The following is a 24,929-nucleotide window of genomic DNA, read 5'->3' on the forward strand; positions in this document are numbered from 1 at the left end:
TTAATTCACCACATTATACTTAAAAAGTAACATACTGACATTAAACATGACAGCTTCCTAATTAGGAGAAAGCCAGTGCATAATGCTTAACTGTTGAGCAGTGTCAGCATCCTGACATCTCATTTACGGGTTATACTTTATCAGATAAGAAAAGAAAAAGACTATAAAATAAATGACAGATTTAACAAGATAGCAGCATAAAATATTATATACATAGATAGCAAATGCTTCCTTTACTTGAATACCTGCAGCTCTCAAAAGCACAGCAATCTAAAGAATATATCTATGGGAATAAAGTTGCACATTGAAAATCATAGGGCCTATAATCAAAATGAAGAATAATTGACACATTCTATTTATTTAACATATTATGAAGATGGTGGTGGTGTTGAATCCAATTTAAAATCCAGAAAAGTTGTGCATTTTATTTGCAATGAAAAACAAAAAAAGGAATCCACAGAACTTTATGAAACAAAAATAAAATAGTGCAGTAGAACCGTTATGAAGACTGGAACTATATTTAACATAAATGAAGAAATATCAAAACTTGGTAGTCACAAAGGAGCTGTCCCTCTGATACTATGGACAACTATCAACTTATTAAGAGCAGCCAGGCATTTTCCCCTTTTTGTTCGCATGCACATTAACTGAGTGTTGTTAAACTTAAAACGTCTATCACTATGAATCATTAACCCCTGTCATTTCTCCTTACACTTAAATTTGGTTGCACAATGTTGTCATTACATGAATATCAGGGATAAATTGTAAACACACCACAAAGAATGGCATTCATCATAACTACCAAATGCCATTCGAAGATATACAAAAATATTTTCCATAATATGTAACTTCAGTACTTTTTAAATTTAGTAAGGAATCACAAAACAATAAACATCAAGTGTCCACTGAAAACAAAAAAATAAATGATACAAAATTATTATACAACAGATGTTTTGTACAACAGTGTCATTTCAGCTGTAGTGCACAACACACACACAAAATTATTATACAACAGAGGTTTTGTACGCTACAACATTGACACTTACTTTGTAGCAAACACACACAACAACACAGTAGTTCACACATAATTATGCAAATATTTTTTCTTCTCTTCGTTTCTTTGTAACTACAGTGCCCGGTTTGTGTTGTGCATCTGGATGGTTTAACAATTCTGGTGGGCATGTGGATATTGGACTTGACAATATAGTCTGTTTGAGATCATAAAACAGATCAGAATCATCCTTGGTGCAGAATGATATAGCCATACCATGTTTTCCAGCACGACCTGTTCTGCCAATTCTGTGGGTATACTCTTCAATACTTTTTGCCATGTCGTAATTTATAACCATTGATACATCCTTTATATCAATACCTCTTCCTGCAACATTAGTCGCAACAAGAATGTCTTTCGTGCCACTCTTAAGGCTAGCTAATGCATATTCACGTTGTTCTTGTCCTTTGCCTCCGTGAAGAGTACAAGCACTGTATCCCAATTTCTCAAGACCTTTTGCCAGAACATCAGCACCCTTCTTCTGGTTGACAAAAATGATAACTGGTGGAGTTACACCACGTTCCAGTATCTCCAGCAACTTGCGGCGTTTATCGTTTTCTTGAAGTATATACACAACCTGTTCCACTCTTTCAGTTGGCTTGCCTGCAGATCCAATATATACAACTGCAGGCCTCCTCAAATAAGTCCGTGCCAATCTCTCTACGGCAGGCGGCATTGTAGCTGTAAACATAACAGTCTGCCTGTATTTCTTTTTTGTGTTATAGTTAGCCAGAAGCTTTGTTTCATCCTCAGCATCTTCTGTATCAGGTTTCAGATTTGTCACAGGCATGTAATCCAGGATTTTCTGGACATCTGGTTCAAAACCCATGTCAATCATTCGATCAGCTTCATCTAAAACAATATATGTACACTGATTCAAGACTAAATACCTGTTCTCCAAAACATCTATAAGACGTCCAGGAGTGGCAATCACTATTTCACACCCCATTCTCAATCTGAAACCTTGTTCCTCTCTCGACAAACCACCAACAACAACCACTGTACGTATACCTAATGGCTGGCCAAATTTGTTAGTTTCCTCCTCAATCTGTTGGGCCAACTCACGGGTGGGTGCCAATATAATTGAGTATGGTCCTTGATCAGCATCTTCCACTCTCTCAATTTTTGGCAGAGACTGTATCCACATCAACAGTGGTATGAGGAAGGCCAATGTTTTACCAGAACCTGTTTCTGCAACACCTATAATATCACGGTTCTGCAAGCCAATGGGAATTGCCTGCCTCTGGATAGGTGTTGGCTCATTATAACCAACTTTCTCAATAATTTGAAGTATTTCATTGGGAATTCCTGATTCCTTCCAAGTTCTAATAGGATCTGGGATATGACCACCTTTGATAGTAATGTTATAGTCCTCTCTAAATATTCGCCAGTCTCTCTCTGTCATTTCGTCTTGCGATTTTTCGGACCAATGACGGTCATCCCACTTCTGTTTCTCTTCCTTCTTTCGTAATTTTTTCAATCTTATTTTTTCTTGCTCTTTTTCTGCTTCTGTCCTGCGTTTTTCCAAAAGTTCTCCGTAAAACTTGGACTGGTCGCGCTTCTGCGCCTTTATGTCAATTCCAGCTAAATTTCCACGTCCAAAAAACTGAACTTGATGACGTTCTTTGTACAAGGGATTGTAGTCCACTGATGTGTCTTCTGATGCATCCCAATCAAACACAAACTTCCGATCATTAAGTCTCCTGACTCGTCGTTTTTTCTTGATTAGACCAAGATAACGTTCCTTGATGGCTTCGACCTCTTTCTCTTTGTCTTTATTATACTGCGTGTCTTCTTCTTTATCCTTTTTTACAGGTTCATGTCGTCTATAATCCTTGGACCTATCTGAATCTTTGTCTTTTCGTTGAGTCTCAAACGTTTTTACAGCTTCTTTGCCAAATTCCATGCGTTTTTTTCGCTCCTCCTCAAGTTTTTTCTTGATTGAATCCACTTCTTCTTGTCTTCTTCTTAGGGCTTCCATGGCTCTCTCTTCTTTCGTTAGAAATTTTGGCTTGCTTCTTGCTTCCTCCTCGGCCTTTTTTTTGGATAACAACTCTTCCAGCGACAATGGCTCCTTCTTCGCATCATGTTCGTGTGATCCTTCCTCATCTTCTTCTTTAAGTTTGGAGTCATCACCATCTTTCTCTGTAGCTGACCGATCTTTGTCCGGTCGTCGTTTTGCTCGATCTTTCAGTCTGTCAGGTGATAAACTTCTCGATTTCTTGGTTCTCTCCTTTCTATCTCTATCCTTATCTTTCACATAGCCCTTATCCTTGTCGCGTTCTCTCTCTCTTGCCCTGTCTTTTGCACGGTCCTTTTCTTTTAATCTGTCTCGATCCTTGTCTAACCTATCGGGACTGCGACTTCTACGTTCCCTGTCTTTATCTTTCCTCTCACGGCTACGGCTACGCCGTTCTCTATCTTTTTCAGTTCTGTCACGACTTCGACTCCTGCGTCGCCTGTCTCTATCGTACACCATTGCACAGTAAAGTTAAAATCCAATGCACTTAAAATCACAAAAAAATCGAAGTCCCCTTGAGGCTTATCACATGTTAGCGGATATACAGCAACGTCATTGAACAACACTATCACATTACATGTCCTATGCTCACCAATATATTTAACAACACCACATTCAAGAACACAACAAACTAACTTTACCATCAAACCAAAGATTAATGAATAGTGGCTCAAAGTTCTTCCTTGAGGAAGATACCTTACACCGCTGTCAACATGGAGATGTGGCTGAAAACGGTAAAAGACTCACTGCTTCAAATATCATCCATCTATGTTTTTCTTTCCTTTTTTTGGCTTATTTGACATTTCCGTGTGATGCCTAGTTAACAATGGCTATTATGTCACGTAACGTCACATCACAATAATCCACGAAGCATTTTACAAAGTGGTATTCACGTCGCGTCATGTCACATCATGGTTTCTCGGGAAGAAAGCTTTGAGAGTGACGTTGCCTGCTAGCATCGAAATTAAACCTGTTTCCACAACGCTCAATCTTGTTACTGTAGTAGATATTGTGCTTTTATGCCTTTTTAATCTTTATTAGTTGTGGTGATTTCTTTTTGTGGGAAATTACAAATTACCATAACGACTTGGATATTCTTTTCATCCATTGTTCTTCAATAATATAATCTAATCTAAGTGAGATTAGATATCACTCACTTAAGAAAGAACCACCGATGGGAAATATATCGAAGTCGTCAGGGTAATTTGTAATTTCCCACGAAAAGAAAGCAAAATAATAAAGAATATATATATAAGTAACCTGTTTTCCTTATTTTCCCTTAACATGACTAATAACATCATAAACAGTTTTATTTTTCTGCTTTCCATTAGAGATGACTTTCTCACTTAAAATGTTAGTTACTGAAAATCACTTCATCAGCTAATGTTCTCTTATACAGGGTGTTTCAAAAATGACCGGTATATTTGAAACGGCAATAAAAACTAAACGAGCAGCGATAGAAATAGACCGTTTGTTGCAATATGCTTGGGACAACAGTACATTTTCAGGCAGACAAACTTTCGAAATTACAGTAGTTACAATTTTCAACAACAGATGGCTCTGCGGTCTGGGAAACTCTATAGTACGATATTTTCCACATATCCACCATGCGTAGCAATAATATGGCGTAGTCTCTGAATGAAATTACCCGAAACCTTTGACAATGTGTCTGGCGGAATGGCTTCACATGCAGATGAGATGTACTGCTTCAGCTGTTCAATTGTTTCTGGATTCTGGCGGTACACCTGGTCTTTCAAGTGTCCCCACAGAAAGAAGTCACAGGGGTTCATGTCTGGCGAATAGGGAGGCCAATCCACGCCGCCTCCTGTATGTTTCGGATAGCCCAAAGCAATTACACGATCATCGAAATATTCATTCACGAAATTAAAGACGTCGGCCGTGCGATGTGGCAGGGCACCATCTTGCATAAACCACGAGGTGTTCGCAGTGTCGTCTAAGGCAGTTTGTACCGCCACAAATTCACGAAGAATGTCCAGATAGCGTGATGCAGTAATCGTTTCGGATCTGAAAAATGGGCCAATGATTCCTTTGGAAGAAATGGCGGCCCAGACCAGTAATTTTTGAGGATGCAGGGACGATGGGACTGCAACATGGGGCTTTTCGGTTCCCCATATGCGCCAGTTCTGTTTATTGACGAAGCCGTCCAGGTAAAAATAAGCTTCGTCAGTAAACCAAATGCTACCCACATGCATATCGCCGTCATCAATCCTGTGCACTATATCGTTAGCGAATGTCTCTCGTACAGCAATGGTAGCAGCGCTGAGGGGTTGCCGCGTTTGAATTTTGTATGGATAGAGGTGTAAACTCTGGCACATGAGACGATACGTGGACGTTGGCGTCATTTGGACCGCAGCTGCAACACGGCGAACGGAAACCCGAGGCCGCTGTTGGATCACCTGCTGCATTAGCTGCGCGTTGCCCTCTGTGGTTGTCGTTGAAATTTTTCAAACAGATCCTTTATTGTATCGCTTTTCGGTCCTTTGGTTACATTAAACCTCCGTTGAAAACATCGTCTTGTTGCAACAACACTGTGTTCTAGGCGGTGGAATTCCAACACCAGAAAAATCCTCTGTTCTAAGGAATAAACCATGTTGCCTACAGCACACTTGCACGTTGTGAACGGCACACGCTTACAGCAGAAAGACGACGTACAGAATGGCGCACCCACAGACTGCGTTGTCTTCTATATCTTTCACATCACTTGCAGCGCCATCTGTTGTTGAAAATTGTAACTACTGTAATTTCGAAAGTTTGTCCGCCTGAAAATGTACTGCTGTCCCAAGCATATTGCAACAAACGGTGTATTTCTATCGCTGCTCGTTTAGTTTTTATTGCCGTTTCAAATATACCGGTCATTTTTGAAACACCCTGTATATATAGAACATTAGCTGATGAAGCGATTTCATTAAATAACATTTTAAAGTCATCTCTAATGGGAAGCAGAAAAATAAAATTGTTTATGATATTATTAGTCATGTAAGGGAAAAATAATAATGAATAAGAAAAACAGGGTGTATTTATTTATTTATTCATTCAAAAATCTTTCCAGATTGGGAACACAGATCCAACACAAAACAAAACTGTAACACAACAAAGTAAAAATACAAAACTATTTCAGTAGATACATGACATTTAATGTTATCCACAAAAGAGCTTGCACTACTTGGAGTAGTTGCAATGTCTTGTTTCAAGTCTCTTGCATCCCAAATATTCAAAAAATTCTGCTCCTGGATAGAAATAATGATCTAATAAGTATACCCTTGGGGTTTTACAAAAGAGTGTGAATGACGATGTGATTTTTACCTTATATGGAAGACTATTGTAATTTTGTATACCACTGTTCGTTGTGGAGGTTTTGTAGGCTGATGTTCTTACAGACTAGAAACGAAACTTTTCCTTTTGTTTTGAATCATGCTCATGGACATTAAAATTTTCATTCATGTCTTTTAAATTATTTCTAACATACAGGGTGATTACAATTAAAGTTAAGCTTTCAAACTGCTTTAGGAATAACACCACTGGTCAGAATGATGTCAAATTGCAACAGAATATTATCGGAGATGGGGGGATACATACGGCTGAAGAAAAATAAATAGCTGCAAAATGTAGCAGTAGTTGGCGCTGTAAGCATCCTAATTTAATAGTGGTTGACTAAAAATGACAAATGAACTATACATACATCAATTCCGAAGATGTATATTTGATGTTAAACAAACTGTACTACTCAGTGTGCATGGGTGTACAGGTCTGAGACTGTTAGTTACGTAAGCTCATCCACCATGGCAAGGTCATATCACATCAGATGGGGAAAAATCCCGTTTTAATTGTCTTGAGGCGAAAAACCGCATAAAAAGCATCGCTCACACCGGTTTTTAATGGTCCTGAGGCCGCATAAAAAGCATAAATTACATCAGTTTTTAATTATCCTGAGGTCAAAAACTGCATGAAAAGCATCAATCAAAATCAAATCGCATTATTAATTTCCTTGTTCAACATGCTTTCCACCGTTTTCTGCAACAAGTTGAAATCGAGAAACATCATCTTCCACAACTGTTTCAAATGTTTCCAGGGTCACGTTTAGAACGCGTGCCTTCAATACAGCTAAGTTTGCAATTGGTACACTGAACACAACATCTTTCAGATAGCCCCACTGCCAGTAGTCACACTGATTAAGATAAGGTGATTGGAACAGCGAAGCTGTAGGGAAATGGTGGCTGATAATTCTAGCATTTCCGAAGTGGCGCTTCAGCAGCTGCTTAAATGGGTTTGAAATGTGTGGAGCTGGTCCATCTTGTATAAAAATGATCCTATCCACGCTGTGAAAGAGCTGAAATGACGTGGTTGCGCAAAAGACACTCATAGCGCTTACCAGTGATGGAACAGGTAACAGGACCAGAAGCACCTGTCTCTTCGAAAAAATATAGCCCCACGATAAATGATGCCGTAAACCAACGCCACACAATGACCTTTTCAGGACGAAGTGGTACTGGTTATTTTGCGTGTGCATTTTCCGTTGCCCATATTCGACAATTCTGTGTATTCACATATCTTGTCAGATGGAAGTGGGCTTTGTCTGTCCACAAAATCTTCCACGGTCAATCGTTGTCCACTTCCATGTGAGTAAGAAATTCTAAAGCAAAGGTCTCTCATGCTGGCAGGTGCACAGGAAGCAACTCGTGCACATGGGTAATGCTGAATGGATAGCAAAGAAGGATGTTTCATAGAATTTTACGCACCTTGCCTGCGGCTATGTTCAATGTTCGGACAATTATCTATGCACTACACGTTTGCCCGCCACTATTCGTCTCCTCCTGCACTGCTGTGGCCACCGCTTCCACTGACGTCGAATCTGTTCGTTTCCTCCCTCCACCAGGTTGCACACCAAAAGAACACAGCTTTTCGAATTTCCGAATGATTTTCTCCAGACCCACGGCAGAGCCCTTCAGTGTCCGGAACTTCTGCAGAGCGACATGTGCACAGTTGTCAGTCATGTAATATAGCTTTACAAGCAGAGCGCGGTCTTTCAGTGAGACAGTCATGGCGATCGTCGCAGACGCGAAAGGAGGAAAGCCGTGTACCTGGCGTGTTTGTGCAAACTTCAATGGGTCGTATGCATGATAGATTTTTTCATTTATGTATTCTGAACATGCAGCGCCATCTATTGATCAATTTTCACACTATTTTTTATTTATTCTGCCATACGTTTTCCCTCTTCTCCAATAATATTACATTGCAATTTGATGTCATTCTGACCAGTGGTGTTATTTCTACAGTGTTTGGAAAGTTTAACTTTAATTATAATTCCCCTGCACTTACAGAGTTCTAGTATTTACATACAGTGAGGTAGAAGGATTGATGACTTTTGAAAGATTAGTTTGTTGCATTGCTGTTACAGTTCTTTCTGGGTTAATAAAATGAGTAAACTAGATGATGTACTACCCCAAAATATAATTACGTGTGATAGGATGCTATGGAGTTTAGCAAAGTAGGTAATTACGACAGTGCTAAAACTTGTTTTAACAGAGAGTAATCATAGACTGTAACATATTCTATTTAGTGTTCCATTTATTTCGTAGATATTTGTATGTCATTTGAAGTTATTTTAAAGCCATATGCCTAAAAACTTTGCTTGCAGAGCAGATGAAATTGTGTTTGGGTTTATTGTCACAGTGGTGTTGCATGCATCACTTTTTATACAGAATTTTAGGATTTTTGTATTTTTTGGTGTTTATTGGTAGTTTATTCGCTGCAACCCATATATTTAGTTGTCCTGTAATTTTATGTATAGCTGCTTGTTGCTGGTGTGGAGCGTTTCCTATAATAAGGGTGCTTGAGTCATCTACAAAAAAAGTATTTGTTTGTGACTTTTGTTTAGCCCTAAATCGTTTATGTAAAGGGGAAAGAGAATTGTTCCAAGAATGTATCCCTGAAGGACTCCTTTTTTCAGAGTTTCAGCATCTGAGAAATATGCCTTAGAATTTTCTTTAGTTTGTATGTTATTTATATTTTCTTTTTCCTGTTGTCAAGTACAATGTGAATCATTTTGGTGCAGTGCTTCTAATGCCATATACTTGGAGCTTGTCCAACAATATGTTGTGGTCCAGTATGTCAAAGGGTTTACTTATGTCTAAAAAAATGTTAGTGGCACTTTGTTATTTGTCCACTATTTGCAGGACATTGTGTATAAAATCATAGATTGCACTAGTTGTTGATTTATTTACCTGAATCTATGCTAAGTATCAGTGATAACATAGTTTTCCACTAAAAATTTCTAACCTCTCATACATAACTTTTTCTATGATTTTGCAAAAGCCTGATAATAAGCTAATTGGTCTATAGTTTTCTATATTTGATTTGTCTCCTTTCTTATGAATAAAAGATGAATTGACTATATCTGTAAGAGGCAGTGAATTTTTTGTGCTTCATTGTTTTATAATACAATCAAGAATACCATTAATTCCTGATGACAATTTCTTAAGAGTTCATACAACACCATTGATTTCATCTGCTGTTGTTCCACAAACATAGATTAAAGACGAACATGACTCCACTTCGTTTTTCTGGTTCTTTCTAGCACCTATTTTGTCACTGACTATTAAATTATTGGTGATGTCTGCATGGTAACATCTGAAAAGATTTGCCATTGGTTTCGGATCAGTTAAACTCTTGTTCTCATGGTTCAGAGTAATATTTTCCTTTTTAAGGGACACTTTATGTGCTCTCTTATTTACCATACTGCTTGGCTTGTATTTGCTGACTCTGTTATGAACCTATCACTGCCTATTTTTTGCCTGACATATCAGTCTTTTGTAGATTTGAATGTATTTCTGAATGTAGCTGTTCAGAAGCGGAGGTATGTTATTGCGTTATCTATGTCTGTGTAATTCTCTTTTCCTCACACTTGAGATTCTGGTACCTGTTGTTATCCATCACATTGCTTTTGGAGTTGTGCCTTCTATTATTGGTGTTTTGAGAGGAAATGAGATTTCAAAGTAATCACTGAAGATGCCAGAGATTTTCTCAAGGTTTTTTTGCTAGATAATCTATTTGTAAAACTTCTTCCCACATTTCTCCTCATAATAGGGAATTGAATGTTACTCTATTATATAGTTTCATTATCACTAAGGCCTAAGGCCTGTACTTATACGTTTTGCAGTACATTTTGTATCTGGAAATAGTTGATCCATGGCAAAGGCAGCAGTTTTGTGATTCTTTTTGGGGTTGTTATAGTCTGTTTTAAATTGAAAGTACCTATCAGGTTGAGCAGTAGCTCTTTTCTTTTTCCAGTTCCAATAAAATCAGTGTTGAAGTCCCCAGACAGCACTATTGATTCTTGTGTAGATGGAATGTGTCTAGTACACATTCAAGCAGATTTAGGAATGACTCAAAATTTCCATTTTGGAAGTGGTAAAACATGCTACAACTGCATTTGCCTCACTGACTTCAACAAGTGCCAGCTCAAAGACGCTTTCGACATTGACATGCTGAAACTTATTATCAGATTTATATTTTAGACATTGTTTCATGAAAATTACAGTATCTCCATTTCTACAACTGTTTCGACAGATATAATTTGCTAGTATGTACCTAGTATAGAAAAATAGACAATATGCTCAAAATTTAGCCAGTGTTTTGCAATGCACAGAGCACTGATAAAGTGGAGTTCTGTATTCAGTAAAATCTCTACATCTAAAATTTTATTTGTTAGTAACTGAATACCTTAATTGCTGACAAAAAGAGTTTTGTTCCTGTAGTTTATTTAACAAACAGTAGTGATTTTTGAGTTAGCATTAGAGCGCTCTAAGGGCATTTTTTTTACACCACTACATCTAAAATTTTATTTGTTAGTAACTGAGTACCTTAATTGCTGACAAAAAGAGTCTTCTTCCTGTAGTTTATTTAACAAGCAGTAGTGATTTTTGCATTAGCATTAGAGTCCTCTAAGGGCATTTTTATTACACCGCTAATCTCATTCTTGCTTACTAATTATTTATCTGTGGTGTCACCACCAGACACCACACTTGCTAGGTGGTCGTTTTAAATCGGCCGCGGTCCATTAGTACATGTCGGACCCGCGTGTCGCCACTGTGTGATCGCAGACCGAGCGCCACCACAAGGCAGGTCTCGAGATACGGGATAGCACTCGCCCCAGTTGTACGGACGACTTTGCTAGCGACTACATTGACGAAGCCTCGCTCCTTTGCCGAGCAGATAGAATAGCCTTCAGCTAAGTCCATGGCTACGACCTAGCAAGGCGCCATTAGCCTTACATAGCAATTGATACTTATTGTATGAAGCATGTCTCATCAAGAACGATGTATACAACAGGGATGGATTAAAGTTAAGTATTCCAAAAGCTACGTACTTTTCTTTATAGCATTCATTACGTATCCTGTTTCAGACCTCACGCCATCCTTCGTGTGTTTATAGCGTGCATTGCGGTCCCCTCAAATCACACTGTGTCTGCACTTCTGTCGACACATCATTATCCATAACAAGTCTTCTGTGTGGGAGCCTGGAGTCTTCTTCTGAGTTGCTGGAGTCCGAGTCTTTTCTTCCAATGAACTGTAGATCACTTGTGCATAAAAGGGAAATGAGTGATGTGTCGTTATCAAGTATTGTAGGGCGGTAATAACACACTTTAGATGCCGTTTATAGATTTATTTAGCACTGAAGTAAGCGAGAACAACATGGCAAAACAAAAGTTGTGTGCCGAGACAGCATAGAACAAAGGTACTGCAAAGATGCTATAGTCGAAAGATATGCCGCTTTACGTCCGAGGCGCCACAGAGCTCGCTCCCCCCTCCTCCCCCCTCCCCCCCCCCCCCCCCGCGCACCAATGCAGCATGGAGCATGGCAGAGGGAGAGGGAAGCTTCCTCACTTGAACTCATAATCCTTGTGCTAGCACAGCAGTTGAAGACAGCGAGAAGTGGGCACATCGGAAACCATGCTGCCAGAGTCTCGTGCATTGAACAGCTGCAAAGGCGGCACAACGTCACTGGAAGCGTCTGTGGCTTTGGGAGGCGGAGCGGCAGCGACGGCAGGCAGATTGGAAGTGTCAGAAAGCGGGTCAGACAGGGACCATGCTGGTTTTAAGAGGTTAACGGAAAGTGTTTGAAGTCGTCCATTTAGATTAATTACGAATATATTCACTCCACGATGTAAGATGTAGTGCAGGCCCAAATAAGGTGGTTGCAATGCCGCACACATTGAGTCGTCGTACAGCAGCATGAATTCACATGATACAACGTCCTTGTGGACAAACACTGGTGGTGTGGAATGAGGGTGAGGCAAAGGGGTGTGCAGGCGAGCAACATGCGCACATAGCTGTTCCACATGGGCCGGAAGATCGATGGCGGCAGCCGGCGGTGCAACCTCCACGAACTCTGCTGGATGGAGGAGGGGCTCTCCGTATAGAATCACCACCAGCGATGGATTCAGACCTTACTTATGGGCAGAGCAGATGCCGAGTAAGACCCAAGGAAGGGCCTCAGACCATAACACACCATGCTACATGAGTGTGGCTTTAAGAGTTTGGTGCCGCTGTTTGCCTGTGGGTGATAGACCATGGTGGTGGAATTTGGTTACACCGCACAGCTCACACAGCCGAGCAAAAAGGGTGGATTCGAACTGTCATCAATGATCAGTAGTGAAGGAAATACGGCAGCCGAACCTCATGACTCACACGGATAAGAAAGAGCGAGCGATGATCTCTGACATAATGTCAACGAGAGGGACTGGATCGACCCAACAAGTTACACGGTCGATCATAGATAATATGTATTTGTAGCCCTCAAAAGGGGGAAGTGGCCCAACGACGTCAATGTGGACATGCCGAAGACGACCCCTTGGGATATTTAACTTGCTTAGTGGAGGCTGTGCATGTCTGCTGACTTTCCTACACTGGCATGGGACACACGCGAAGGTCCAAATGCCGCAGTCGTGCCACACACCAGGGCAGATGAAGTGTTCAGTGACCAGCTTCGTTGTGGCCCGCATTCTGCTGAGGGCCAAGTTCTGTAAAACATTGCAGATCCCGCGCCGAAGAGTGGGCAGTACCAAGGGGCGAGGAGTGCTCGTAGAAATGTAGCAAAGGACTGGGGTCGTCAACCCGTGCAGGAATAGAGGTTGGATAGCGAGCGATGACTTGCTGTCCGAAACCAATTGCTGTGTATTGGTGTCTTTGGTCTGGAGCTGGGAAAGGTCAACTAAGTTCAAGGGTGTGGTAAGACCCGATATACAAGATAGATAGTCAGCAACAACATTCCCCGCACTGCAGATGTAGCAAGCATCCAAAGAATGTTGACAAATATAGTCCATATGGCAGAAACGTCGTGGCAGAAGGTCCTTAGTTGGGTTGCATGGCCGGCCGCAGTGGCCGAACAGTTCTAGGCGCTTCAGTCTGGAACCGCGTGACTGTGACGGTTGCAGGTTCGAATCCTGCCTCAGGCATGGATGTGTGGAATGCCCTTAGGTTAGTTAGGTTTAAGTAGTTCTAAGTTCTAGGGGACTAATAACCTCAGATGTTAAGTCCCATAGTGCTCAGAGCCATTTGAACCATTTGGGTTGTGTATCGCGTCCATGAGAGGGTTGTGGTCCGAGTAGACTGTGAAAGGTCACCCCTCGAGGTCACTCCAGTGGTGTTTGATTGCCTCATAAGCCGCGAGAATTTCGCGGTCGAAAGCCAACCACATACACTGGCTCTTAGTTAGTTTCTTCGAAAAGAAGCGGAGCGGCTGAGTGGAATCGGCGGTGTACTTGTAAAATAGCGCCCACAGCTGTCACTAGTATCAGTTGTAATAAAAACACAGGCCTCAGGATCGGGGTAGGCGAGTGTGATGGCTTTGGGAACGACAGTTTTGAGACTATCAAATGTGCCGAACATGGGTTTGGTCCAGTCCAACTTTCGTTTTCCCATGGTATTTTTGCCAGAGAGGGAGTCAGTGAGAGCCGAATGGGCAGAGGCAGCCTGAGGGATATGGCATCAGCAAAAGTTTACCATACCCAGAAAACGATGGAGTTGAGGATAATCTTCAGGAAGAGGCAGGGCGAGAATGGTTTTGACACGATAATCCGTTGGTCGGAGGCCATCGACCGAGACAGTATGGCCTAGGAGTGTAACTGATGTAGAACAGAGTTGAGATTTATTGTGGTTGACCACCACGCCGTTGGCCGTGAGGGTCAAAGGGACAGCATCGAGGTGAACCTGGTGCTCCTCAGCAGAGGAGGAAGAAATCAGAATGCCGTCGAAATAAGAGAAAGCAAAAGGCAGTGGTAGCAAAATGTAATCAATGAACGATTGCCAAGTCTGCGCAGAATTTTTCAAGCTGTAAGGCAAGCAACAGTATTCAAATAGGCCGAAGGGTGTGATGACGGCCACCTTCGGAATATCCAGCTTGAGCATAGGGATTTGGTGATGTGCCTCTGCACACGAAGCTGAGCTGGCAGTTGTTGTGGATTCCAGCCAGACTATGCTTGTTTCAACAACAATTGGGCAATAGCTGGCAGCCACTGTTTCTTCTCACAGAAGTAGCAGAGTAGCAATGCACCTGGAGTGCTTACAACAATGAGTTCCTTGTGATGTTCAAGGCAGTGAAATACGTCCGATCATCTGCAGAAGCCCATCCTTTCATGATTTTGACTGACTGCAAGCCCCTAACTCACACATTTCAGAAAAACAAAGACAAGTAACTTCACATCAATTCCAACAGTTGGAGTACATATAGCAGTTCTCAACAGACATTGACCTTATTTCCGGAACAGACAATATCATCGCCAGTTGCTTGCCCCATGCTTATGGCATTATCTCCCCTCCTGTGAAAATTGAGGACGTTGCCGAGGAACAGGAGAGTGACAAACAGTTGGATAGCCTCTACCACGCCACATTCAGTGGGCGACAACTCGAACTAGTGCCCACTCTGCCCACTCTCGACTCTTCCCATGAGACTTTGTTTAATGTTTCAATGGGCACACACTAGTCATTCCTGGACAAATTCCAGTGCAGTTATTTCGACCACGTCCATGGACTCTTGCCCCATCCCATGGCTAGCATTACTTGATGACTATGGCGGACAGCTTCACTCATTGTCTGGAGGCAAAACCTACAGTGGACATCAACGCTGGGACCATTGTCACTGCCTTCATGGAAACGTATGTGGCACACTACAGTTGCCTCAGTCACACCACAACAGGTGCAGCCACTAGTTTGATTATACACTGTGCTCGACTGTGTTGTGTGCAATTACACAGGACAACCACCTACCACTCAGCATCTAACGGGATGGTCAAGTAGCTGCATTGAACACTGAAAGCCTCCCTAGCTTGCCACAACACTTACTGGATAGAAGCACTCCCATTAGTGCTGCGTGGGCTGCGAGTAACACCAAAAGACGAGAATAGCACTTCACCTGCTGACAATGTTTATGGACAGTCCCTTGCCATCCTCCTTGATTTTATGGAGGAGGAACTTCAACCCCACAATACTTCAGCCTCATCATCTGCAAAATATCTGCACACCGATATGGCCCATTTCTGACTGCATGCACCGTCTTGGCATTACGTTGGCAAGGTATTATGCATGCCAATCTAAAGTGCTGTACACACATTATTCCACACACTGCTGCTATGTGTACATACTGCCAGCTGTTGTCATACCACCACATGGGCCTCTGCCCCACCCCACATAGCTAGCCAGGTGGAACAATGGCCCAGGCTGTGCTTATCACAGGCGGTCAGGCCACCCCTTCCACAGCCAGCAGTGGACTACATCAGGCCCACGTGCTGCCGCATCCATTTCAAACGCCTGTGGTGCATCATAACAATACCCTGCCATGTGACGCAGTTCGCATGTGCCCCAGCAACCAACCAGGTTACAGGCTGGTCCCATCTACTGTCTAGACACCATGTCTCCAGTGGGCCACATCATCAGTGCATTATCTCCAGTGGAACTCTGGAAGCGACCTCCCACATAACAGGCTTCTTGTCCGTCGCAGCTCCTGCTCCTGCACGTGCACCATATTGGGTGTTGAGGCTGGATTAACTTCAGTCCCGATTTTCCATGTTCTTTCCCATCAAGCTCCAGGAATCACCCTCTGCGCTGGTGGGCTTGTGCACTGCAGATCCAGGATCCGCATTCCTGTCACAACAACACTTTACGTAGCCTCCTTCCCTCTACTGTGCCAAAGCATAGAGGCCAAATCGAATCCCATACCATGATTCCACGACTATATGTGTTTGTGAATTCTGAATAGTGCAACTCGTGAATGTTGGAACATGCTCATTACTCTGTGTTTACAACCAGTGCTGCCTGTCACTGTTGTCAGCAGCCACCAGCATAAGATCATGCAGACTGTGCACCTGCCTGATCCCGCCCACTGACTTCAAGCACTGCTGCTCAGTCACCACTGACTGGCCCACTGCCATTGTGCTTGTGCTGACATCAGAACAAAGAATGGGAAACCGTGAGAGAGGACAAGTTACTCTCTCACCTATTTTCCTCATAAGGAAAATTATTAAAGATTTTACTACAACCTGACGCAAATTGAGCGAGACTCTAGAAAGTTAACGGACTGAGCAGACGTTTATGGAGCCTGGTAGGGCGCTAAAAGTACGCGGTATTTTTACAGTTCTTAGCTCTTACAAACAGCATGTTGGGAGTTGAAAGCAATTGGCGGCGAGCCCATCCCTTATTAAATCTTGCTGGACAGGCCCATAGCCGTACAGGACAGACAGGGCAGCACCTCGTCAATACAGGTCTCCAGCAGAACAACGCTACGATACCTGTCGTGGCACCAGTAGAAGGCCTGGGCTGGGGCGACGGTCCGAACGAACACTTCTACACAGTGAAATCGTAAACCAGGCATAGTGTGCAGAGCCACACGTAATAAAAATTCACAAGTTTTCATGTTCGCCTAAAGTGCAAATAGGCCAGTAAACCATTCAACCCTGCTGCCTCAGTTGTATAAGAAAAATCCAATGTCTGAGAAACATTTGGAGGCTCTTTATTGCACCTCATAGCTAGGACTAATAAGCTCCAAGGCACAGGCGATTTAAATACAGATCTTAAAGACTGTATCTGTTTGCTTGTTGCCATAGGAAGTGCCACGACTTTGGAGAAAATCGTCTTTTCCCCTCTGCGAAAACTTAAAAAAAAGCCAGTAATTGGCGGTTTCTTATTTTTCCAGGGATGCAGATTTCTTAACTCTTCCCCTGGTTCGACATGAGTTTGTGTTGTCGTGTGGGAGAGGAGATTTAGCACCTCTAGAGCCTTGTGATTGAAAGTGGTGTCGTTTGTGCACTTTGCGGGAAAACGGAATTTTTTTTATGGAGAGGAGCGAAGCACTCAGTTGCAGGACTTCAGTCTGGAAAGCACTTCTAGTCAAGGCTTTGGCATGTGTGGGTGGTACTTGGGACCTGTCCTGATGCTGACTTCACTTACAAGTATTTTGGACTGGAGAGCCTGTGGTGAAGTTCTTACTGTACCGACAGTGTGACTTCAAATGTCTCGGACTGCTCGTTTGCCAAGGGCACACTTATTCGTTTTTGGTTTACCAGTCTTGACGTTTGGTATTCTTGTGCGCTCTGTCGTATAAGTGGCCAAACTGGTCCTTGGTACAACCAACGAATGGGTGTCACACACACTGAAATCTACTGTGATTTCAGGGCTCTGGTAGAAAGTAAATTGCGATCCGTCTGCCTGACTAGACCGTAAAATTTTTGCATTTCTCTCGTGGCCGTGATCGATTCACAGATGCCGCCTCCACGTCTCACCTCCGCCACACACGTCTCGCCAGCTACAATTTACATCGCTACACGAAGCAAACAGGGTAACATACTGCCACTCCGGCACTATCAAGGCATACAGATCTCAATCGCCACTTGCCCTCAGCTGCACCTATATAGAGAAACTTCAGTAGATTTGATCAATCAAAGTCTGCTCAACGTCAGATCAATTCAGATTGCCTCGTCCACATTTTTAGGGCCAGAGTTAAACCGTCTTAGCCAACCCAGGATCCTTGTCCAGTGTAGTCTTAAACCACCAGTTAGTTGTTCACGGTATTCAATCAATAATTTATTTATCATAATTTATGTCTTTTTTTTTTAGAAATTGAATGTTGTTTGTACACTAAAATTATGCCAACACAATCAATCATTTAAACAGTCCCAACCAGCGTTACCCTTCAAGCCAAACACATGTTGCACAAATCAGCTGTACGCTGTACATCAGAGCTTTCACAGTGCTCCAGGGCTCTGCTCTCCAAGTAGGGATCTGTGTGGGAACTATACTACAGGAATGCGTGAAAAGGCCATAGCTGCTCACAGCCAGTACAAGCTAGCTGCCCATGGTATGTGTCAACATGCAAACTTACCGATAGTAAAATTCTGGCAATGTGTGTGGCAAGAACAGGTGCGAGTCAGCAGAAAACAACAGCAGTGTGATCTGAACCCACTGTACATTACAGAAGCGTTTCCTGTATTCCGTTTCTGTGAACTGTGCACCAAGTGGGACTAGCTTAACACAAACTCGTCAACGACATGTACATAAGTTTATTTGGCACTCTCCATTCGTTTTCGTTTTTCTTTTTGTCGCATCCATGAAGTGCATGACACCCCACTATCATGAAGAAAGTTCTCTCCATTCCCGTCAAGTGTTCATTGTTCACCCACAGTCATGCTCTCAGGTGATTTGCTCAATACTGACAAGTGCTCAGGTTGGTGTTCGAGTGGAACTATTGTGCAAACACTTTACTGCGATCGCTAGTTAGCAGATATTGCAATTCAGATTTCGATTTTGTCAGTTGTTCATTTACTCTTTAGTGTCCAATAATGGCAACCGAAATCGATCTGCAAAATAAAGGATTTCAATCTTCATGACATATGCTGCCACTTATCCAAAACACATTGACAATAATATGGTCCTGGTGCACACGGTTCCCAATAGAATTAGACCTCAAGAATATTTATGGCAGACATGAGCTTCATCAGTTCCCTTCACCACATCGTCAACATAGCATATCTCCTGAACCTAGTGTGTGGGTGTAACAATAAAGGCGACTCATTGCATGACTGACATGTAAGTGGCAATACCAACATGTTTCCCACTTCGCCATGTTCCTCTAAGGTCCTTTTCAATGCTTTTCTTCCCTCTAAGAAAGCAGTTTCCATTCTATTGTGTGGAACGAAATGTGATTCATGAGAATGAAGTAGTCATATAGGAAGATAGGCAACTGTATTTTCAAGGCCATTTCACTGCACACACCAGCTAATTCATTTTATATCAAAATGAAGGTCGTTTTCCCATATATCTGACGACGTATGGAACGATTGTATAATTTGGTGTACTGGAAGTTGAGCACAGGATAGCTTCTCTACTATGAAACATTCCAAGAGCATTGCTCTTCTCCTGATATGCAGTGGCATCTTTTGTGCCAAGAGCATTGGTTCTTGTAAAGTTCATCACTCTTAAGCAGGTGTGTGTATAGTGGTATGAGAATTTGTATAATTTGCGTTATTAATTGTTGGTCATTTATTTGTAAAATATACATTTGTAGTCGAGTCTGTATGATGTAACAAAGTGGTACAGAAGCAACAGCACCAATGGGTGTGCTTCCACCATGTAGTAGTAAGGGATCTCAAAACATTAAGAATCTGGTCACTATTTTCAACTAAATCATTGATATGAGCCGCTCATGTAAGTTTGCTGCCCAGCATCAGTCCTATGAGTCAGACATTTGCCCTCACCTGTCTAACTTTATCTTCCACTTGTATTAAACAGTGTGTTAGTATGACATCCTTCTTATTAAATATGACTATGAATGATATCTGCAGCTTCATCGTCACACTGTTTCTGATGAGCCACTGGCTTAAGTTCTTTAACAGTGACTTCAGTTTATTTACACCTTCCTGTAGTACTGCATGGAAGGTAAAAAGACAATGTCAACTGCAAACTGAGTGATAGAAAAGGTCATACCTGTTTAAAATAAGGTTAGCAGAAGAGATTCACAAAACTATTGTCCAATATCCTTGATATCCTTTTGTTGTAGAAACTTGGAATATATTCTGAGCGCAAACATAATGACGTATATTGAACAAAACGACTTCCTCCACGCCAACCACATGGCTTTCGAAAACATAGATCATATGAAACCCAACTCCCACTTTTCTCACATGATATCCAGAAGCCCATTGATCAAGGCAGTCAGGTAGGTGCAGTATTTCTCGATTTCTGAAAAGTACGAGCACACCTATGCTTATTATCAAAAGTATGATCATGGGGTATCAGACGAAATATGTGGGAGGATTGAGGATCTTGATAGGAAAGACACAGCATGTTATCTTGGAATCCTATCGACAGATGTAGAAGCAACTTGAGGTGTACTCCAGGGAAGCATGTTGGGTCCCTTAGATATTCATATTGTATATTAACGATAGTGGGGAGAATATTAACAGTAATCTAACCCTTTTCACCGATGATGCAGTTATCTACAACAAAATACAGTCTGAACGCAACTGTAGAATATTCAGTCAGATCTTTCTAAGATTTCAAAGTGGTGCAATGATTTGCAACTTGCTTTAAATGTTCAAAAATGTAAAATTGTGCACTTCAAAACACAAAAAACATTGTATCCTATGAATATAATATTAGTGAGTCAGAAATGGAATCTGTAAAATCATACAGGTACTCTAGGCAACACTTAGTAGAAACGTGAAGTGGCATGATCACATAAGCCCAGCTGTGGGTAAAGCAGGTTATTATCCTACCATCAGGTGGTCTGTGGTCGTCCCCTCTACACTAGTGTCTAAGAAATGTGGAGTTTGGAGGTCGTATGAGGACTACTGTGCACTTTACACCAGAACTGTGCTAGACTGCCAGCCAGAAACTTTGTTGCAGGATTATACTTATGCTTTATGTGGAGCTACTATGTCAACGTCCGCTGGTCTGTACGAAAGCTTACAATCAAACTCCAGTAAGAGAGGAGGACATACCAAAACCGGCTACATCGCTACATTTAGGTTCTTTGAAAGTATGTACATGATCTTTGACTTATGGAATGCTGCTCAGACATGGCAGCAGTTTATCGATTAGGTTCTGCAATGCCTGTCGTTTTGCATACCTGGATGATATTCTTAACTTTCCTGCCATTGAAGATTGCAAACGTTTAGAGCAGTACAATGTGGTTCTGAACAGTTAAAAATGCGTTCGGGCAATCTGAGATTATCTTCCTGGGCCACCAAATTTCATCTGTGGGCTCCCTACCGCCACCAGAATAGATCAAAGCCATCCTGCAGATACGAAAATCGAAGACCATTAAAGAATTACGCCGGTTTCCGGGATGTTGAATTTTTATGACCAACTTCTACCACATTCAGCATAACGGCCTGCAAGTTAGAAACAACACTCCAGATGAGTCGATTTATGCAGTGAGCTCCAAATTTGAAACCGCAAAACAGAGTCTGATGAGTGCTGCACCTTCTTGCGCACCCCAAGCTTGATGCACTCTTAACATTAGTACTGGATGTGAGACAGACAGGTTATTGTTGCAGTATTGCAACATTGGTCAGATTGCGAGGTGCCGGGGCAAGCAGTGTATTTAACACTAAATTCTTCTAGAATCTACATATGTAAATGATGCTCTAAGCCCCAACTATTCTAACTCCGACTTTTGCTGTTGCACATGGATTAAAAAATATACGCGAACTGACTGTAATCAACCCTGCAAGTGGAGTAGAAAAGAGTTTGGCACCTGCAATAATTTAATTTGATAAATAAGTTAAATAAAGGAAGGTTTCATTAACGTAGTGAGAAATGATGGGTTGCTCTACCGATTAACAGAATGAAAGTTCTGTCCAAAATAACAATATGATTTATTAAGACTAAACACAAAATACTAAACAAAAACACATGAAACATTTATAATACATCAAATTGGCTCAAATTGGATACTCAAACAAACGCTGTGAAGGTGAAGTTGTCCCTAAACTAGATTGTGAGGTTTATGACGAAGTGGTATGTGGAGCCAATTCCTTGCCACTCAAATCTTAAGAGAGACACACAGCTAACCCAACATTAATTGCTGCTACTCAAGACAGAACAAAGTTAGAAAAAGACGAACAGGCGCGCTCTGCTGAGCTCTGATTATCACCTAGGAAAATCCCTATCTGCTGGTGCTGCGGACATACATTACCAAACTGTCTTCTTAACTGCCAGAAGACGATCTGGCGTACCGGAGGCGATGGCTGGTTGCTTCGACGTCCTCGACCGAAAGGCGAGAGCCGACTACCTAGAGCACCCGTACAGGCCGAACACACAACATTCCCGCCCCCACGACAGTAGCCGTGGTTAAACGTTCCAATCAGCAACTCGAAAACCGGCTGAAAATTCCACTCCATTGCCGGAGCACTACCATTCCACCAATGGAGATTCTTGGCGCCAATTTCTGCGCTGATTTTGCTACGTCAAGGAGCTATGGCCTGAGCAAGCCAATCACAGTTACTATTTTGCAGAAAGCGCGGGAATTTTCCCGCCACAACTGCCTGGGTACACAAGTCATTCCCACGCCTCGCTGGTAGCCCGCCAGAAAGTGTTTTCGCTAAGATTCTGCGAAGTAACGGAACCTCTAGCCCAGCCGCTACTTCAGACCCCTCCTGGCGTGTCTTTTGACAATGTCGGCGTCTGCAAAGCATTCACTCGACTTCCTCACACCCGTCGGCTTAACCCTCTCCAGCTCAGGAGAGCCCGCCTGTCACCGGACCACCCGGGTGACGAGAGACGCTGCGTGGGAAGTCCGCGTGTGAAGGAATAGCGACTTTTCACTGCATGCAATTAGAGAGGAAAATCGTAAGATAGAAATATGAGAGGGGGCTCATGCCACCTCTCAAGATGACTCATGGCAACTGCTTACACAGTAGTCACACAAGCTGTCACTATCACAGCAGAAGTGGAGTACCTATACCATGAGCTTCTTGCTATGTATGAAGCAGTGAAGTACTTTTGACCACAATTAGAAGTAAGAGAATTCAACATCTACTCTGACCATAAACCATTGACGTATGCCTTTAAGTGGAACAGGTATAACCACCCGGAATTCATTGCCCAAATTCAGCACAAACATCAAGCACATGTTGAGTATTGACAATGTAATTGCTGATTACCTCTTGCATGTCAACAATGTGTCACATACCTATGGCGCAACGTTATGAAGTGTCTCGCCACATGCATGTGCCTGTCAGTGATTTCCCAGATACAGCGTTACGTTTCACGCAAATGCACATGATAGGACGACTGCTTCCGTCGAAAAACCAGTTCTACTTACTAACTACGATAGATCGTTTCACTCGTTGGCCGAAAGTCGTGCTAGTGGGCAATGTTCCCGCAGAAACATAAGCTTCAACTTTCATGTCGATGTGGTTAGCTGGGTTTTATTGTACTCCGCACATTAAACCAACCGCAGACAACAATTTAAGTCTGATTTGTTCGTCCAGCTTGGAATAATCTGTAAATATGTGCACCATAAGATCACCTGCTATCATCAGGCAAGCAGTGGCGTGATCGAGTGATGACAGCATTGCTTCAAAGCTACACTTATGCGTCATGACGTCAACTGGATGACCACACGTCCAACAGCTTTCCTTGGTAAGTTCCACTTACAAGCCAGACATGAATTCCTCCATAGCAGAGCTGGTTCATGGGAAGCATTATGCCTCCTGGGAGAATTTATTGACGTGAATTTTCTGAAATCATCATCTCAATATCATCCAGACTTTATATAATGTTTGCAGCACCGCAGAGAACACATCTGCCCTCACAAAGCCTCTAGACATGGTACACCACCTAGTTACGTACATCATGAATTGGGCAATTGCTCGTACGTAATGCTATGTATGGACTGATTGAAACCACTGTTACACTCTCCTTACACAGTTCTGCACTGTGTCGTAAGAAAAGGTACACAAATGCTATGAGGCTAATCTGGAAAGTAGGGTAGTAGTGGGACAAAGAGAGTGTCGCCCCACTCCGAATTGTTGCAAAATTTATTCAAGATGGCGAATCCAATATGGTAGCTTTAGATGTAGCAATGTCGCAATGATGTCATGGTGGAAAGTTTAAATTTTGGCGGGAAAATAGGTCAATTGGGATACCTCCACTAACCTTACCCCCTTCACTTCCTTCCTCCCTCCCCTCCACCAGAAAATGGCGGGAAGTCCAAATTTTGTTGGGCACCTCCACTAACCTAAGAAAATGACGGGAAAATAAGTCACTTGGGCTACCTCCACTAACCTAAGTTATCTGACCACCACTTCTACCTTGGAAGTGGTGGGAAAAGGAATCAGCCTGTGCTGGGCTGTTGAACAAGATGGACATAAGTCTTTATTTTGAATGCAGTCTTTATTTCAAGAATCTGAGGCAGTAAGTCCATCCAGTGTTTTCACCATGAATTTTGGAGTCCAACTGATCTAGTACAGAGTACCGCTACCAAGGGCACTGTCGTGCTTCCGTGACGAAATTCAAGATGGTGGTCTGTGGGGAAAATGGCTGGAAAAGGACTCAGCCTGTTCTCTGCTGGATAGGAAGCACTGTACGTATTTTGGAACAATTTATTTAGGGATTTCACGTAGTATATTTATTACACTGATACAAAACACTCACCCTGGCGCGATTGGGGTCACAGTAAATAGTCTACAGATCTACAAACTACTCGTAAATCATCGAAATAGTCAGTACACTGATGTACAGACAAGCAAACAACTCGTAAATTGTCAAAATAATGCATGTAAAAGGCTCTGCAAACACGCTGTCGAAATTATGTATTGCACAGCCTGCACACCTATTCACAAAA

At 42.2% G+C, this 24,929-nt stretch overlaps 1 protein-coding gene across 1 annotated transcript; it reads right to left on the reverse strand.

Moving 5' to 3' along the window:
- Positions 1-405: 405 nt before the first annotated feature.
- On the reverse strand, positions 406-3,719 carry LOC124615569 (probable ATP-dependent RNA helicase DDX23). The gene has a single exon (XM_047143551.1). It carries the CDS (start codon positions 3,528-3,530, stop codon positions 1,089-1,091), a length of 2,442 nt encoding a protein of 813 aa, XP_046999507.1. The 5' UTR covers positions 3,531-3,719; the 3' UTR covers positions 406-1,088.
- Between the last annotated feature and the right edge of the window lie 21,210 nt (positions 3,720-24,929).

Source organism: Schistocerca americana, chromosome 5 (assembly GCF_021461395.2).
Source record: "Schistocerca americana isolate TAMUIC-IGC-003095 chromosome 5, iqSchAmer2.1, whole genome shotgun sequence".
In the NCBI taxonomy this organism is placed as follows: Eukaryota; Metazoa; Arthropoda; class Insecta; order Orthoptera; family Acrididae; genus Schistocerca; species Schistocerca americana.